Raw genomic sequence first — 18,256 nt, 5'->3', positions numbered from 1 at the left:
AGGCTGAATTTATATCCTGTTTGTTTCACTGGAAAACGACGGAATAGAAAATTCCCATTTTCAGTTGTCTTTGTTGTTTATCTTCCTTTTTTTTACCATAGACACACTCAGATTAATCAACACGTGCACTAATTCTTATGGGATTCTTTTTTTTTGTTCTTTTTCATGTTTTCAATTTCCAAATTCCAAGTGAGTTGGCTTTTTGTTAGTAACGTTGCATGTGCCTGGTGGATTTATGGCAGGTGTCATTGATTTTGGAAACGATGATTTTAAAGGGCTTCCAGATGAAATGCTGAGAGACGTTAAATTTATAATTCTTTATTTAACTGTGACAAAATCATTATCTTATTTATCAAAGGTTAGTTTAATAAGCTAATTTTTAAAAAAATTTTATTTATTATATATAAAATTAAAACACTCTGTTCATTTTTTTAAAAACAATTAATGCAAAATTAACTCGATAATATTATCATTTATTTATATTTTTATAAAATATTTAACATGAATCAAATTTAAATCGAATTCAATTTAATATCACTTTATTATGAAACTATTAACCTCCTTATTCGATGTCAAATTGATACTTCTCCCTTGCTTCAAAATTTGAAGTGCTTCGAATGATACAAATATTAGGATCGAACCTTGTGCCTTGACTAAAATTATTACTACTATTATATATCCGGACAGAAGTTATAAATGAAAAGGCTAACCACAAAATTGAAGAAAACCAATGATGAGGAAACTTTCCAAATGAGTGGTATTGGATGCTAAACCCACACGCAGGGGAAAGCATCAGCGTAACTTTATTCAATCATTCCTATATACAACAAAAATTATGTGGAAACAGATTTGTACTAAAATAGCTCAACCTATTCTATCAAACAAAAAAAAAAAAAAGAAAGAAGAAAATCTCAGCATCTATTTACCAAAGCTTCAGTTTACTTACCTCGGTTTCATTTGGAAAACTCTATTGTACCAAACTGAGTGGAGAATCATGTGAAATATATCATACTTCTCAGGTCTGGGATGCCAAAGAAAATGCTGCTGTATCTTTTTGACCCTCAGCTGCATCTGCCGGAACCTCTTCTCAGGGATCGATAGGAGGATCTTCTTCAAATTAGGAATATCCTTCTCCAGAACAAAGACAGCAAAGGATTCCCAATTCAAAACCTCAAAAAAAGGAGGCACAAAATTGTCAGATATGATCACTGGTACACATCCATAGAAAATGGCCTCTACCACTCGTGGGCTATTAACCTCGTAACCTCTTGGACAAAGGCAGTACTTGCTGCTCTTCATGTGCTGGATGTAGTTCATTTTCCCCTTAACGTTAGGCATTTTACCAAAGATCTTCATGTCAGGATCTTTGTTTCCCCACTGTTCTAACAGAATTGGCCTTAAATAACCGTGCATGCTTCCTGCAAAGAAAGCCAGGATTGATCTTTTAGAAGGAGGTTTGCCTCCAAGGTCTCTGAGAGGTTTCTGAGGATTCCGAACATAGGTCTCAGGAAGAGACACATCCTTGCCAAATATATAACCTTCTCTAATGTCAGAATTGCAGAGGGCTCTAATGCAATTGGCCATGTGTTTCCTTGTTTCAGATGGTGCCTGAGAAAGTAGTGTTTATTATAAAAGATAGTGCCAGGAAAAACTGAGAATCATCATATCATAATATGTAAAATATCAACCCATCGCTCCCTCTAAAGAGAAAAATGAAAATAAGCAGCCATTCACATGCATGCACACAAATAAAGGCAAATATAGGTGTAACAATACAGCGGTCAAGGTAAAAGCAGGAAAGAAGTTAGGGTGAAGAAAAATCAGTTGTTAACTTCCAAATTATTGGCAATAAATTCCCAGAAATAACAAAATAAAATAGCTCAATTCATTTCAAATCACATGAAAATTAAACTAATTCAAATGCTATTGCTAAGTAAAATAAATGGATTATTTGAAATTTATGAACAGCTTCAAACACCCGAAAGAATGTAATGGCAAACCCAAGAAAGCATAAAAAGCATACCCAGTCATGGCAAGCAACAAGAAAATGATCAGCTCCTTCAGTTCTGTTCCAGAAAGGATATTTTGCTGCAATTATGCCCACATAGTTCTTCAAATACTCTATAAGGTTTTTATGATTGTGAGAATCAGGCACATATAAGGTCTCCTCTAGCATTCTAGAACTAAAAGGTAAGTAAAACAAGTGGGCTTCTCTTGGGTTTTTAGTAACAAATTTTTTATTAGCTTCCAGCTGCTTCATGAACCATCCTTCAGAGGCATAAATACCCTTGAGAATCGGTGTATGTACTATGGGTCTTTTTCCTTCCTGGTAGACGTATACTTTGAGTGTGCTTTCCATCAACTCATAGCTCCTGAAATTGATGATGCAAATTGTATAAACATTATGCACTTGACTAGAGTAGCAGTACTAATTTGTTTTACCACAAAATAATTAACAATCATTGCAATGAAATTCTTCTTTGCATTGAATCAAACCATTTAGTAGAAAACTTGAACTACTTATTTCCACTAAAGGATCCCTTGTTTCCCTTTTTCCCAACCTTACTCGGCCAATTTAAAATAGCTAGGTTTGCAAGAAATATGAACCATTTTTACCATTATTAGCATGGCAAAAGAAAAAGAAGAAAAGTCAGAAACAACAAAACTATTTTTAGAAATGGTGGTTTCCAACATGCAGCATTTTATCAGACTATTCAATAGTTCAAAGGAACAAATTATAAGGTTATTGCTGACTAAAGGCAAAAGGTAAGGATAAGGTTGTCTACGTTCACATTTTTTCAGTTGAATATTATATATTGAAAGCCCATTCCCATAATTTTAAGGAAGAAATTATTTACAGATATAAACTTAAACTTATCAAGTTTTTATCCCAAACTAAGAAGGTCAACACAAGAATCCTTTCCCTCCACTAGGCAAGCTCACTTCAAACTCTTCTTGAACTGTCTGGAAAAATTTACTCCTCCTTGACTAATAGTATTGTCGTGAATTTAGTCTAATTCCTAATTTTTTTATTTCCTTCTACATCACTAACCATTTTGGGACATCCCTGCAACTACATTGCAGATGCTCTAATGATTAAAGATCCTTCCCTTCGTGTAGACTTGATTGGCTACTTCCACTTCTCTTTTGAATGAATTTATTTCTTTCTTTTCTTGTAATTGCATGCATCCATTTTACCTTTCTCAACTCAGCCAGTGCTCTGTTTTTCCTTGTAAGACCTTTTAATATAGTGACCTTTTGGTGTAGTGATTAAAAACAACAAAGAAAATGCCATCATAACCTACCTTTTGAACATAGAAACATTCCGAAAAAGAGGTGCATAAAGTCGCGGATCATTCTTTACAATGGGTGCATTCTCGATCTGTGATCTTGCATTTAGTAGCACTTGGTCTGCTCCTGAAGACCATCTTGGTGTCTAGAAACAAAGGGAGATAGAAAGAAACATTGAAGTTAAAACTAAATTAATTCCTTAGCAATAAAAAAAAGAAATGTTTGAACATACCTTTGAATAATATGAAACACGACTCTGATAAAACAAATTGTTCATATCAGCTATTGTAGTTAGTGCAGGTGGCATCTCAGGCTTTTTGCCCACCTTAGGAGTATTAGTGGGAGAAGAGTTATCACTCGATGTGGTGAAATTGTTCTTAATCTCTTCCACCTTTTCATTTTTGTCAAAACTTGGTGTCACATGTTGCTCCAGTGAAGATGTACTGGAATTGACAGACACAACAGGAGTCTGGATATTTGTCTCAACATCATTTTCTAAGGTCTTGTTAGTTGACGAATTTGTTGGGGTTAATGCAGGCAAAGGAGATCCAAGACCAGTATCTGAGGACCCTGTACTTTCTGCTGATGAAGTAATATTTCCATTCCCAATATTGTTGTTTGAAGTGTTAACATCAATGGTATCATTCTTTAGAGAAAAGCTTTCCTCAGTTTTGCTAGCCTCCTCAGCTACAGTCTTATTGAAACTTTCAGCATAGTCCACTGTGGAATTTTTGTTTAAGTCCACAAATTGCTCAGTTGAAGACTCCCTAGAAGAAGTGCTACCCTCATCTAATATAGAAGATCTATTCAAGCCTATTTCTCCTTCTGATATGATAACATTATTCTGATCTTTGTTTCCTTCAGAGGTCCCAAAATCACTAGGTGTTTCATTAGCAGCACCAGTTTGGTTAAAACTATTTAAACTTGTCAAGTTACCTTCCTCCTCGGACTCCCATGAGAGATCACCATTCTCCTCTGCTATAGTCTTATTTTTGGAGCTTTCAGCGTAGTCCACTGTTGAATTCTTATTTATTTCTACCAACTCCCCAGTTGAAGTCTCCTTTTGTGATTCGCTACCTTCATCAAATGTAGAAGATTTATTCAAGCCCACATCTGTTTCTGATATAACATCATTATTCAAATCTGTGACATTTCCTTTAGAGAATTCGTTATCATGAACCATCTCATTACCAGCATGTGTACCTTTGTTGTCCAAACCAATCGAATGAGTCACATTATGTGCCATATCTGCCTCAGCTGATGATGGACCACTAGCTAAAAAACTACTTTGTCCCTCAACTGAAACCTTACCAGAAGGAAATAAAGTCGACAGAACATTCCCATACGGAAGTTCAAGATACTGGAATGTTATAATCACAACAAATGTCATTCCTATAAGCCATATCAATTTCCTGGTATCTAATTGAAACAAAGATTTAAGTTCATGCCCCATTGCGAAACCGCTCTGCCGATTGTGAACTGAGTTCCAATGCTGAATATCATCCCTGCATTGTGTTTCCCAGACCCTGAATTTAGTCCGAATGAAACTCTTTTACTAATCCATAAACCTAACTCAATCACAGTACAAAAATGACTCAAAAAACTTATAAGAAACACTTGTCAAGAAAAGAAATCAGCATAGTTAAGACTTCTATATCTATTTTAGCAGTTAACATATCAACTAGCAAAGATATTCAACAATTTAGAAAGCTCAAAACAAAAACATAATCTAAGAAAAAAAAGCTAAGGAATGTGCTAAATATTACTTCATTTTCTACTTAAAAGTTTTTCTAAACAAGCCAAATTGTTACAAAAATTAACTAGAGAAGAATAATAAGCTTAGTTGCCTGGTCAAAAAAAGGATTTAATCAAGCACAATAACTATTAACTACAAAGAGAAACTTAAGACCGATTCGTATTTGGAACCTTAAAATATCGATCTAAGGCTAGTTTTCTCCATTAATCAAACATGCAACAATCCAGAAAATACAGAGAGAAATGACAAAACAACCGGAAACTCATTAATCAACTAAAACGACAGAGAAATAAATGCTTACGGTTTTCGCTCGTCGAACTCTCATTCTTCTGTTTGGTTGACAAGAAACAAATGAGGAAAACGAAATTCTCAAATCCGAGAGCGAATGGAAAAGGAAACAGAGAATAAAAAAGCAGGGAATTTTTTCTGGGAGGTGGACAGTTGTAATTAAACGTTTAAAACTAAAGAAGGAATCTTCTTTCTCTTTAGTTTGTCTTCTTTTCCTTTTTCCTTTTATGAAGATTTCTTAGCAGCCAAACAGTGAATTTCTAGATTTGGTGGATCTGCATGGGGGGTTTGAATGGGAATTTTGAGGCTTCTACCATTCTTCGCAGCTTCTGTTTTACCTTACCCGCTTACCAAGATGTTGAAAGCGGTGAACCTGTGTGCTTTGGACGCTAAGCTTTTATTACTAGTGTCAATCTTCTCGGACGAGGAAGGACAGCCGTCTATTCCGATATTACGTATTGGCCAACTGACTTTTTGACTTCTTACCCGACACTTTTAGTCCAAGCGCGGCGCATTTGGCGCTCCCTCAATTCTTTCCCAACGTAACGGACCCTGTGTCCGTAGTCCGTTTGAACTCTTTCTCAAAGCTTTTTCTTTTCTTTCTTTCTTTCTTTTATAAAAGAAAATTCAAAACTTTTGAACTTAAAAATTTAGTGCTCAAATTTTAAGAAAATATGATTGAATCCACTATAAGCTAAAAAATATTTTACATATATTAAAAAGACTGTAGATAAATCTTTATATTGTAATACTACCACATTGTAAATTACATTAAATCTAAATTTTATAATTGTTAAATTTTTATTTATCTTTTCTTATTAAAAAAATTTAAATTATTACTCATTGAGAATTGATGAGATATTTAGGATGAGAACAATCGGCAAAAATGCGACTCAAAACTATAATTATCACATTGTCATATTTTTATTAACGAAATAAGTGCATTCGGTAATAATACGATAAAAATTTAACCTTTTTAACTTTTAATTACAACTCTATATAAGTCTATTAGTTATCAAAATGGATAATTTATTTTAAAAAATATTTTTTATTAAACACATAAGTCCAGCCATTAGTTCACTATTATTATTTTCATTAAGTTTATGATATGGTAATATTAAAAAGATAATTTGGCACTTCATCAATTTTAAAAATTATCATATTATATATACTATAATGAGTATAGATCTAATGCTTCTTAAAAAATCAAGCCAAATCTAACCACGAGATGGTCGATCGAAGTAGAGAATATTGGTTGATCTAAAATAAATTTTAAAAATGAGATATTTTAAACATTTCAATTTAAATATTAATGTCGTTTAATTGTTTGAGACGGAGTGTATTTTTTATAAATTAATGAACTCGTATGTAATTATGATTAAAAATTAAAAATAATAAAATATTTTATTCAAATATTTTTTACTAAATTAAAATATTTTAATTTTATCTTTGATAATCTTAATCAGTTCTCTTCCATGTAATTCTATAGGATCATGCTTTGTCATATATACAATTCTTTATAAAATATTATCTTCCTTAAAATTTTCTTCTGTACTAATTAACACAATAAGCTTGAACGTGTCACATTTTCAATCTCAATTGATGAAGAACGGTGTTAAGGTAAAGTTGGTATGGGAATTGGGATGGTAGCCGTTAACGGTTGGGGCAGTGACTGTCACGAGCCATGAGCAAAGCGTGGAGCATAGACAGCGAAGGTGTAGGCTGAAATTCCCTCAATAATATCCCTTTGCCTGCCAACAACGATGTTGACCTCATATTATTGTGGTTATGATTTAAATCTCTTTGTAATTTTCTTCTCAAGCGGTGGCTTCACGATTCACGGCCCTGAACTTACAATTACAACATTTTCTACAAAATTTTGGTTACGTGCATGTGGTCCCAGACGTCGGCATCATTAAATTTTTTTTAATGGAGAGGTGGGAGATTCGCATCATATTTTTCAAATAAGGAATAGTACATTAACCAATGAGCTACTCATATGACAATGCATTGTCACCATTTTTTGTTCTTATAATACAAGGGAACGCACATTAAAAATTACAAAAAATGAATCGTAGGGTACCCTGCCGCCATCACCACCAGCATGCAAATCTGCAAAAGGCCAAAAAGGAGTTGAGAGGATTACAATTTTTATTATTAATTGATGCAAAACAATTTTTATTTTTCATTTTTTTCCTGTTAATTAATTACTTTCAATGCTAGCCACTAGAATGGGATATTTCTTGGCCATGTTGTTGGAAAGAATTTTTTCTGTTTTTTTTTTTTGGTTAGTTTTAAGAACATCTTTTAATAATATATTGGTGTTGATTTCTCACCTCCTTTCGCTATTTTTTGAGGTTTAAGTTTACAAATTTTAATATTATTACCTAAAATTATATATAAAAAACTTGTGTCACAAAGCTCATATTTAATTAGCTTAGTTTGGATGGGTGAAGCTGTGGAAATTAATTACTTAATCATCCCATTTTCTTTAAATTTGTTAGTAGCAATTATTATTGGAAAATATATTTTGATTAATTATTAATTTAATATTTAATTTTATATTTGATGCATGTCCATGTATGATTTTATACACGATTAGTGAATTAAATGCTAGTATCTCATTAACAAATAAATTTAAAAATCACAATAAATATTTATTTTTACACATTTTTTAAAATTTTTAAATATAATTGTCAAATTATAACAATGATTGACTTAAATATTATATAAATTTTAACAATCATATTTTAATTTGATATGAGATGTCGTATCATAATTTTACCTATTTAAATCTTTGATATCCTTTTCAAAATCAAATATCATAATAACAATCAAAATTCTCTTTAATGTAATATGAAAATCCACATCGGACTAACATATGTTCTTATTTCAATTATAATGATCATGGTCTAAGCACTACTAGTTTAGTTACTTTTTGAACCAATATCACGTGATTATCAAAAACCTAAATTAAAGTTGTTAATAGCAATAGACTTATATTTTTATATAAATCTTAATAATTATATTTACAAATTGCATCCAATATAAAATATATTATCACAATAATTAAGTAATAAAGTTATAAATAATAATATATTAAATACAAACCTTTAAATTTTATTTTCCAAATTGAAATCTCCTTGCTTTTGTGTTAAAAATAAAAACCAAAAAAACTTTTCATTAAAAAAAAATCCCAATTAAAACTTTCTACCAAAAACTTTAACCACGCGGAAAATGTATCTTCTTTCACTGGTTTATTGACCCGACAGCCCGATCCATTGCCACCGTTACGTCACCGCTACCAAAAATAATTTAAAAGAAAGGGCCAAATTTCTTAAACCCTAATCCCAAAACCCTTTTCCGCAAACAACATTTGTTTTCTCTCGCAGTTGGAATGTCTCTGCAATTCGCTATTTGAAATCCCATTTCCTTAATTTTACTTGATTAACTTAAATCTCGAGATAAACGAGCTTGTTTATTGAGCGTGAGAGAGCAATGGAGGTGGATAGGGAAGACGGACGCACGCAGAACCAGTTGAGACCTCTCGCCTGTTCTCGAAACGTTCTCCATCGTGCTCATGGCTCCGCCAGTTGGTATCAAGGTATTTCTTTTGGGAAATATTTTTGTTGGGAAATCATAATTTCGATTATAAATCTGTTTTTGTTTTTTTTTTTGTGTTATTTTTGTTTAGGAGACACGAAAGTACTTGCTGCTGTTTACGGGCCTAAAGCTGGAGCAAGAAAGAATGAGAACCCTGAGAAAGCTTGCATTGAAGTTATTTGGAAGCCTAAAACAGGACAGACTGGTAATTTCTTTAAACCCCTTTCAATTATTCTTGCATTTGACGTTTGGCATGTTGGGAATTTTTCGAAATGTCTACCATGGTGTTTAGGAAAACTGGAAAAGGAATATGAGATGATATTGAAGAGAACTCTGCAGAGCATTTGTATTTTGACTGTTAACCCAAATACTACAACATCGATTATAATTCAGGTGAGCTATTTAATGTGCTCTCTGTAAAAATATCCCTTGTTTATAGCCAAATTATTCATGAATTGAGTTTTTATGTTTTCTGTCCAGGTTGTCAATGATGATGGTGCTGTATCCCTTTATGCATTTCCATAAGGATTATTTTATAGCTTATTTCATTGTTCCCTAGTTTTCCGTTATCGAAGGATTTGGTTTTCAATAGTTTAATTTTCATTACATGTATGTTAAGATACACTCAGAATTTACTTTGAGAAAACTACAATTTTGATGAGCCAAAAATGCTGCCCCAGAGATTTTGTTTGTAACTTTTGCTTCAGATTATGATCCGATGTTTTTTTTGTTTTTTTTTGCCCTGTTTTGGTAGTAAGTAGTGAGGGATGTATCACACATCTTCTTGTCAATTTCATTGCAATCCTTGATATTACCTCTTATAGCTTCTCCCATGTGCCATAAATGCGGCATGTGTGGCCCTTGTAGATGCAGGAATTCCTATGAAGCATCTTGCTGGTAAGCAATGCAGACATATAGTCATATTCATGTTTCTTTAATAACTAGTACTTAAATTCTGGCTGACTATTTTATACTGGATAGTGCAGTTGCAATATGTTGTTGTGTGGCCAAGAGTGGATATGTTATATTGGATCCCACCAAGCTAGAAGAGCAGGTTATTATGGAATTCCTTTTGTTGATTTATTTTGTTTTTATAAATTTCTTCTGTAACTAGAATTTAGCTCATGTGTGAAAATTCTAAACCCTAGAAAAGGAAAAAGAAAAAGAGTATAAGTTTTCCCCTGGATAAATATCCAATGATATTCATGATACTATGTACTGTAAACTATAATTTTGACAGTTGTAGCTTTCATCTGACGTATATGATTGCAGCCTTAGACAGATTGAATCTAGAATAGTTGGCTTCTTGTAAAGTTTGTTTAATTCCGATCTTCTGACATGCGTGTCTTTCATAATGGCAGAAAATGAAGTCATTTGCATATTTAGTTTTCCCAAACTCAGTCCATTCAGTGCTTCCTGAAGGAAGTGTGCAAGGTGAACCTATGGAACATGGAATTGTTACATCTGTTACCCATGGTATAATGTCAGGTATCTGTCACACTCTATTAGTCTATTCTTATCAAAATTAATTTGCTTTGCAGCTGCGTAATCGCATTTAATTGTCAAAGAGTTAAGTATATTTTTTTTGGAGATTTAAGGTTGCTATCAAATAGAATGTATACCATTATCGCCAGTTACTCTCATGGAACAAGAACTTGCTAAATGCTATCACTAGTTTGGATGCAAGTAGAATGGCTTGGCTTTGAATTCTTATTTAGATGGGATTAGGCTGTTGTGACAACTGTGATCTTATTCTTTCTTTTACAACTTTGTCTTTCACCTCTTGAAGCATTATTCGGGCTTAAGATTTATTATACCATATTTCATTCTAATAGATTCCTATTTGAACTCTTGTTCCAGTGGATGATTACTTTTACTGCCTAGAACGAGGGTGTGCTGCTAGTGCCAAGTTGTCCGATTTTCTCAGGAGGAGCTTGCAACGGCACCCAACTGATTCATCTAAAGCTGGGTGACTCTGAATTAGATTTTCAGGCAGACAATTGATTCACTGGTTTGTGAGATTTCATGCTATACTGGATACTAGCATAGCCATTGTTGTACTAATTTCTAGCTCTCATTTTTATGTACTTTAATAGTATTTCTGACCATATTGTATTAGAAATTTGATGTAAAGAATATAATTTTCAGCTCTGATTGTTTCTGAATTGTGATATTCTGCAGTACTGTTGATTAATGGATCTGATATTCCTAAGAGGTGAAATTTTGATCTTTAGATAGACAGCCTACTTTACTAGATTCTATTAGGACGTTCGTTTGAGCTTATTCTACAAATTGCATAAGCTAATACCAACTTGTATAAATAAATGAATGATCACCGGGATTTTTGAGCACGTTGCTTGGTTTCCATCCAGTCACATGGGCCTCTGAGAAATTTTCAATTAACCTATTGAGCCTTATATTTTGCTCAATCCAAGGCAATATTCACTGGGTTTCTTCCGGATGTCCCAAAAGATCATATGTGGCCCAAGCATCTGCCCGGATATGGGCCTATCTGAACTATTAGTCAATGCTCTAATTGGGAAATGGCAAAACCATGTTGAAGTCCTATGCCGAAGAACGCAAAAAGAAGCTTCCTTGGCTATTAGGGGTGAACAAAATCAGATCAAAATAATTATTTATTTAAACTAAATGTAAATTGGATAAAATGATTAGATTTAATTGATTTAAAATATTTGATGTAATTGATTTTTTTATCGATTTTAGATTTTAAAATTTTTAAATCAAACTGATAAAAAATAAACTAATTTTTTATATATATTATTTTTAAATTTATATAAAATATAAAATATATTTAATATTTTCATTTCTTCATTTGTGTTTTCTCAATTCTTTTTTATTTATGCATCACTATGGAAGGTTGGCAGCAAAGCAGGGTAGGGGTAGCCTTAGTAATTTTGAACACAATACGTTAACACGACACGAGAAGATACGGGTTAAATAAGTTTTGGATTTAATCTTAACGTGTTTCGTGTCTAATCGTGTCTAACACGTTAAGACACGAAAATTTTCGTATCTTATCATGTCAGACACGACAAATACGTTTAAAATACATTTAAACACGTTTACTTAATCGTGTTATCGTGTTGAAACGTGTATATGTGACACATTTATTAACTTAGTAAAAATTAATAATTAAAAACTATTTTAACCTTATATAAATAATTTTAAATAATTATTTTAATAAATATTTTAAATTTTATAAAGGGTATAATGTAATTATACATGCTCAACCCTAATTTTTAACTTTTGGTGATTATTTGATATTATTATTATATTTGTTTTATTATAATTATAGATTTTAAATTTAAATAATAAAATTATATTTAATTGTAAATATTTTTATTTAATCATGTTAAATGTGTTATTAATCGTGTCATGTCATATATTGACACGTTTAATAAACGTGTTAATCGTATTGTGTCGTGTTACACGTGTATTAAACGTGTACGTGTACGTATTTTAAATTTAAAACATGAATATTAAATGTATCGTGTTCGTGTTTAGTCTTAACATGTTTCATGCCTAATCGTATTTAATATGTTTATGACATGTTAACACAAATTACCATGTCTAAGTAGGGGTGGCGGTTCGATTCCTCGTATGATCACAAAGAGAGAACCGGGGATCCAATTCCTTTTGTCTTCACCCTTGGCTTCGGGAAAGTAAGTTTGTCAGAACATTTAACAGGGTTTTGATTGTTTGAGTGGCTAGCTTGTATCCTAATGTAGTGTATTGATGTGAAGCTGAAGGTCTGAATAAACAACCTTAACCGCTAATTTTCTTTGCTTTCTTTCTGTCTGTAATTTTGGTTGGTTATAACGAAAACATATATGGGATTGAATTGGAATGAATTCCACCGTTAGTGAGAGATTGCTGGGGCTTAAGGGAAGGGAGGGAGGGTTAGGTGGGACTAAGGGTTGATATTCACAGGCCTAATTTTTTTTATTGTCTAGCAGTCTAGCAAGTCCAATTTGTGTACATAGAGTTGGGGTGGTATTTATTAGATCCCAATTAATATGGTTTTCAAGTTCACCAAAATTTTGAGTTATACGATTACTAATCCATATCAGTACCAGTTTGAGTTATGGCTATTATTATATGGATTCAAAAAAATAAATGTTGTTGTACAACGTCGATCCAGCTCATCGTGAAAATTGACGGCTGGCTGATGGGTGTTGATTTTGTATTTAGAGGTGGGATGGTTATGTGGGGATTTTGTGTTGGTTTAGTTCTTCTAATCAAAATCCTCTTGCAACAACCCAGAGGTGAACTCTATTCCTTCTACTTTCAATGAAATTTTATTTTATTTTTTCAAAAATTGAGATAATGAATTTCATTTCCGTTGTTGACAATTGATGAGTGAAGAGGTTAGAAATGCATTCTTCACACTTCAATTAAAGTAAATGTTAAACTTTATCATTTTTTACATAATTTTTTATTTTTAATCTTTTTTGACTTTTTTATTAAAAAAATTATACTAATTATATATTTTTTATTTTTTTTCAATTGTTAGATAACCTAAGTGAATGAATGTGAAAAACGAAGTTATGGAGGAAATTCAAGTTGATAATTTACGATGGTTAATGGTCTTGTGTTAATTTTATTTTTTGGATGTAATTTTATTATCTTTTAACTTTTTATTATGTTGAATTTTGAATCCTAATTCAATGGTTTACGTAAAAAGACAAAATTATATGAGTGACAAAACAAATGTTATGTTTTTTTATAGATTATTTGTATATTTTATAATTATGGATGAAATTTATAAATTTTAATATTATAATTTATAAAAAAACAAATTTAATCTATTAATTCAAAACCAAACCGATGAAATCAATTTGATATTTGATAAATTTAGTCGATTATTTAAAAATATTAGGTGACAAACCAAACCATTCAATTGCTCATCCAAATTGACAAATAGTACGGCCTATCTTTGCCTTCACTAAATTTAGTAATGTTGGCTGGCTATGGATAGAGTTGGCAGCTGCAATTTGTTCTTTCATCGTTCAACGCATATTATCTTGCTTATCTCAATATCGGTCATATGGCTGCGCCCTCTATTATTTCGATGCCTTAAAACAAAAACCAATAAATACGTCTTTAATTCGATACGACCGGGGCACCATTTTTGGCTTCAGACTAGTTGGATTCGACCCACATATACTACTTCATTTAGAATTAAAAATTTTGTTAAGAAGGCAATAAATTTGACCACGAAAAGCTTATTAAAACTCTTCTATCCACTTCTACACTAATTAATTTCTTTTAATGTTTTGTTTCCTTTGACACGTAAATGTATTTGAGCAGACTCGACATATAATTCACCATGGAGTGCATACTACCCCCTACTACATATATATATATATGTACGTAAGGCCTTAGTTTGCAGTTATCTTCACAAGGTTTGTTTGCAAGACCTTAGTTCCAAGAGGGAAAGAAATTATAAGATGGCATCTTCTTATGTTCCATTTCAAGTACATTGTTCCTTTGGAAAGCCTTCCGTCTCACCCAACTTTGATCTCTTCAAGACAACTGATCTCTCCTCTTCTTTCAAGGTTAGCTAATTCCTCTCTTTATGAGAAAAATTAAGTTGGCTTGAATATAACGTACTTATAGATTTTTTCCGTTCTCGTGACAGTCATTGGTAAGAGAATTGCAACAACTTGCTTTCCGGGTTGATGTCCCGAAAGCTGTCAAGAACGTTTCCATCAAGTTGCTTGATGCATTTGTAGATTCTGTATTCGAGTTTGTTGACCATCCGTTGCACCCATCTCAGGTATATCATAGGCCTTATATTATTAAATATTTTATGAATTCTGCTTTTGAGTAATGCACATGGAAGCTTTTGTCTGTTTACCAACGTTTATGAATGATGGACTGAGTAACTTTGCTCCAGTAGATGAATTGAAAGAAGCTGCTCTTGTCACCAACACCCAAGGCCAAATTCCAAGTGATTTTCCGGAGGGCGTCTACATACGAAATGGTTGGGTTTTCTAACCTAATTAAAAGCACACATCTTAGCAGCACGACCCTTTATCATACAAGATTACAGATAATTAATGGTTAGGATATAAGATTTTGTGTTTCAGACGTGAAACAATACATTATACAGATAATATAATTCAAGTAAAACAAGAACATATAGCTGTTGTTAGTTTCACTCCAAACACACAAGAGAAGCCATTGCTTCAAGTCGAAAAATTGCAGAACTAACTAAGTTTTAAGATTTTATCTCCAGGGACAGTTCATACAAGACATAAATATAAAACAAAAACTAAAAGTAACATGATTTGGTGACATATAAATGTAAAGACGAGAAAAACGACAATTCATTGACAGGCCGGCAAGCTAAGAAACACAGAAAAACCTTCTGCAGAATTTTTGAAGTTTTTTTTTCGAAGGGCATGAACATTTTATTGATATAGCTGGCAAGGGGGTTGCCAGAAAAAAGCAGAGAGGGTATAGAAAGACCCTTCAGATGCTAATCCCCTGTTACAAAGAGACCAAATGGGTCACAACATCAGCCACAAAAAATACTATTACTATTACAATTTTCCACTCCAAGTTTCATACTATATAAATAATATAATGACAAAAGGAAATAAAATTTTGGTGATTATATTGTGAATTGTGTCATGTGATCTCTGAGTTTTTCATACCCATTTTTAATTAGTGCCGACTGGTCAATGCCATTTTATCTGCAGGACCAAATCCTCTTTTTGGGGGATTAAAGTCAACCAAATCTTTATTTGGAAGGTCAAGTCCTATGTGGATGGAAGGAGAAGGAATGCTTCATGCTTTGTATTTCAGTAAAGGCATTGATGGGAGCTGGACTGTCGTTTATAATAACAGGCACGTTGAAACCGAGACCTTCAAGCTAGAAAAAAAACGAAACAAACCCACATTTCTTCCTATCGTGGAAGGGGATTCGCTAGCTGTTTTGTCTGCCTATTTGCCTAATTTGGTGGGCTCACTTATCCAACATTGTTCTTTCAATTCAAGCGTCCTCGTCCTTCGTTGAAACTTATGGCTAGTTCCGGTGTTAGATGGAGACTAGTAGGATTTAACATGAGGTCTTAGTCTAATATACAGAAGTATGACATTTCCCGGGCAGATCTATATGACATTATTAAAATTCTCAGAGTCTCACCTACAAAGAATTAGCTACTGGTTAACTGAGAAGCTCGTAGAGTACGTAATAGCTAGAAAAGAAGCATAAAACTGATAACCTTTGTTTGCTTTCTTGCTATTATTCCCCAGCTGCGGTTTGGCAAACCATATAAAAATACAAGCAATACCAACGTTTTTGAGCATTCCGGAAAATTCTACTCAGCTGTAGAAAGTTACTTGCCTCAAGAGATTGACATCTTTACACTAGAAGCTTTAGGTAATTGGGATGTCAATGGAGCATGGAACAGACCATTCACTGCCCATCCGAAGGTTCTTCTTCACACCTACATTAAAGTTACTATACATATTAGCTTGACTGTAGATTATAGGGTTTGCGTTCAATTTTCTATATGACAGAGAGCTCCAGGCACCGGGGAGCTAGTTACCATGGGGATTCAAGGAACTAAACCTTTTGTTGAAGTGGGAGTAATTTCAGGTATAATCTCCATACATAACCCTAGTCTAGAGCATAGAGAACAAAATTAAGTAACATCCTTTAATTCCGTAAAGGGGTGGCAACCTGCTGATATCTCCATTCTAACGTACAATTCCAATTTATTTTCAGCTGATGGAAATAAATTAGTCCACAGGGTGGATCTTAAACTCGATAGGTGCCCACTTTGCCACGAAATTGGAGTTACAAAGAGGTAAGCTTGGTGTGTGTCTGCAATCTGCATATATAAATGCTTTTATTTTCCTTGTGTAAGTTTGAAAAATACCAGCTGCATGATTCAAAACAATTGATTTCCAATTTGGGATATTGTTTTGCAGGTATAATGTGTTCATGGACTGCCCACTAACTATAGATATAGCTAGACTTATTCATGGTGGCCAGTAAGTTCATATATTTCAGTTCCTAATTTTATGGGAAGATTTTCTTTCTTTGGCTTACTAAGAAATGTTTTATATTGTGAACTTCTGCTGATACGTAGGTTAGTAAAATATGAAAGGGAAGGATATGCAAGAATTGGCATGATGCCTCGCTATGGGGATGCAGATTCAATCCAGTGGTTTGAAGTAAAACCAAATTGCACTTTCCACATTATCATATAAATATGGGTACACCCAAGTATGTCACTGCGGCTCAAGTTCTGCCACAGGTAATAAAAATATAAGCCCCCTGCCATAACTTTTCTGTCATCTGTATAGCTGGTTATTTAACATAACATGGTCCTTTGATTTGGTTAATTCAGGCATGGGGAAATACGGGGGCCTCGCCAAACTCTACTTTGAAGAGCAAAACACTGGGATTTCTATGGTAAATAGGTTTCTCATTCATTCTTTTATCTTCAATTCTCTCAGCTATTTATTACTGCACTTACTATCCCAACTTCAAATTTGAAACTAAAGCGGGAAGCAAGAGGAAGGGTTGATCAAAGTGGAATATCATATGTTTGAGGAGAACACTTACTGTACTGGAGCTGCCTTCGTCCCTAAAGAAGGAGGTGCTGAAGAAGATGACGGTTGGATCATCACATTTCTTCACCATGAAGATACTAACATATCTCAAGTAAGTAAAACTTTGCAGCTGCTAAAGTAAATCATGTTAACGACTGTTTTTTCCTAATTATTTAATCTGTATTTGCTTTCCTTGGATCGATACAGGCTTATATAATTGACACAGAAAACTTCTCCAGCGAGGCAGTTGCCAAAACTACATTACCATGCAGAGTTCCGGATGGTTTTCATGGAGCTTTCATGCCAATCCAACTGCAAAAGAGAATCACGAAGATGACTTGTGAATATCGAACCATTCCTAGCTATATCTCTCGTCATTAATTATTCTTTGTGGTAGTACTATGTAGCTTGAGCTGATGTAAATCAATCAATTAATTAATAGGAGCCGTAGCTTTCAAGCATAAGAGATGTGATGTTTAATTTTTGTCCTAACCAGGCTGTTTAATCGAAAACTTTTGTCTGTTATCGGGCAAGTTGTTGCTGGGTGATATTAAGGAGATTTGAGCCAATTAACGCCTCAAACATGGCATATTCCCGTGATCTACTCAGCCTAAATACAGCTAATTGGAAGAAAAGTTTTTATATCAGCTCAGATTTTTTAACAGATACTTCACATTCTCATCCAACTTGTGAGAGGATCATAGACTAGAATAGTTAAACATAATT

At 33.2% G+C, this 18,256-nt stretch overlaps 3 protein-coding genes across 4 annotated transcripts; 2 read left to right on the top strand and 1 right to left on the bottom strand.

Moving 5' to 3' along the window:
* Positions 1-731: 731 nt before the first annotated feature.
* LOC18587971 (uncharacterized) lies at positions 732-5,697 on the bottom strand. Of its 2 annotated transcripts, none has more exons than XM_018128341.2 (5): positions 5,349-5,697; positions 3,524-4,817; positions 3,306-3,436; positions 2,024-2,372; positions 732-1,608 (listed from the first exon to the last, which is right to left on the bottom strand). In XM_018128341.2, exons 2-5 carry the CDS (start codon positions 4,742-4,744, stop codon positions 943-945), a joined length of 2,367 nt encoding a protein of 788 aa, XP_017983830.2. In that variant the 5' UTR covers positions 4,745-4,817; positions 5,349-5,697; the 3' UTR covers positions 732-942. The 2 variants fall into 2 exon arrangements, with proteins under 2 accessions (XP_017983830.2, XP_007012125.3); XM_007012063.3 differs by having other exon boundaries at positions 3,524-4,796.
* Positions 5,698-8,657: 2,960 nt separating this feature from the next.
* On the top strand, positions 8,658-11,150 carry LOC18587970 (Ribosomal protein S5 domain 2-like superfamily protein). Its single transcript, XM_018126568.2, has 8 exons — positions 8,658-8,939; positions 9,030-9,143; positions 9,231-9,331; positions 9,419-9,439; positions 9,763-9,835; positions 9,925-9,992; positions 10,300-10,426; positions 10,799-11,150. The coding sequence occupies exons 1-8, from the start codon at positions 8,834-8,836 to the stop codon at positions 10,909-10,911; spliced, it is 723 nt and encodes a 240-aa protein (XP_017982057.2). The 5' UTR covers positions 8,658-8,833; the 3' UTR covers positions 10,912-11,150.
* Positions 11,151-14,409: 3,259 nt separating this feature from the next.
* LOC18587968 (carotenoid 9,10(9',10')-cleavage dioxygenase-like) lies at positions 14,410-17,916 on the top strand. The gene is made up of 12 exons (XM_088810329.1): positions 14,410-14,517; positions 14,601-14,722; positions 14,845-14,945; positions 15,667-15,926; positions 16,223-16,402; positions 16,490-16,568; positions 16,698-16,779; positions 16,904-16,966; positions 17,065-17,174; positions 17,326-17,398; positions 17,483-17,642; positions 17,738-17,916. Exons 1-12 carry the CDS (start codon positions 14,410-14,412, stop codon positions 17,909-17,911), a joined length of 1,512 nt encoding a protein of 503 aa, XP_088666455.1. The 3' UTR covers positions 17,912-17,916.
* Positions 17,917-18,256: the final 340 nt, after the last annotated feature.

The sequence above is a fragment of the Theobroma cacao genome, chromosome 9 (genome assembly GCF_053813885.1).
Source record: "Theobroma cacao isolate CCN51 chromosome 9, ASM5381388v1, whole genome shotgun sequence".
Taxonomy (NCBI): Eukaryota; Viridiplantae; Streptophyta; class Magnoliopsida; order Malvales; family Malvaceae; genus Theobroma; species Theobroma cacao.
Note: the sequence above shows the minus strand (reverse complement) of the source record. Positions and strands in the feature narration are given on the sequence as shown.

Excerpts from the sequence above, each read along its gene's own strand:
- LOC18587971 (XM_018128341.2), bottom strand. The coding sequence starts at position 4,744 with ATGGGGCATGAACTTAAATCTTTGTTTCAATTAGATACCAGGAAATTG. Across the intron at positions 2,373-3,305 it reads AATGTTTCTATGTTCAAAAG|GAGCTATGAGTTGATGGAAA; the intron begins GTAGGTTATGAT and ends CATCAATTTCAG. Across the intron at positions 1,609-2,023 it reads TTGTTGCTTGCCATGACTGG|GCACCATCTGAAACAAGGAA; the intron begins GTATGCTTTTTA and ends CTACTTTCTCAG.
- LOC18587970 (XM_018126568.2), top strand. The coding sequence starts at position 8,834 with ATGGAGGTGGATAGGGAAGACGGACGCACGCAGAACCAGTTGAGACCT. Across the intron at positions 9,332-9,418 it reads CAACATCGATTATAATTCAG|GTTGTCAATGATGATGGTGC; the intron begins GTGAGCTATTTA and ends TTTTCTGTCCAG. Across the intron at positions 9,440-9,762 it reads TTGTCAATGATGATGGTGCT|CTTCTCCCATGTGCCATAAA; the intron begins GTATCCCTTTAT and ends TACCTCTTATAG.
- LOC18587968 (XM_088810329.1), top strand. The coding sequence starts at position 14,410 with ATGGCATCTTCTTATGTTCCATTTCAAGTACATTGTTCCTTTGGAAAG. Across the intron at positions 16,967-17,064 it reads AGACTTATTCATGGTGGCCA|GTTAGTAAAATATGAAAGGG; the intron begins GTAAGTTCATAT and ends GCTGATACGTAG. Across the intron at positions 17,175-17,325 it reads ACCAAATTGCACTTTCCACA|GCATGGGGAAATACGGGGGC; the intron begins TTATCATATAAA and ends TGGTTAATTCAG.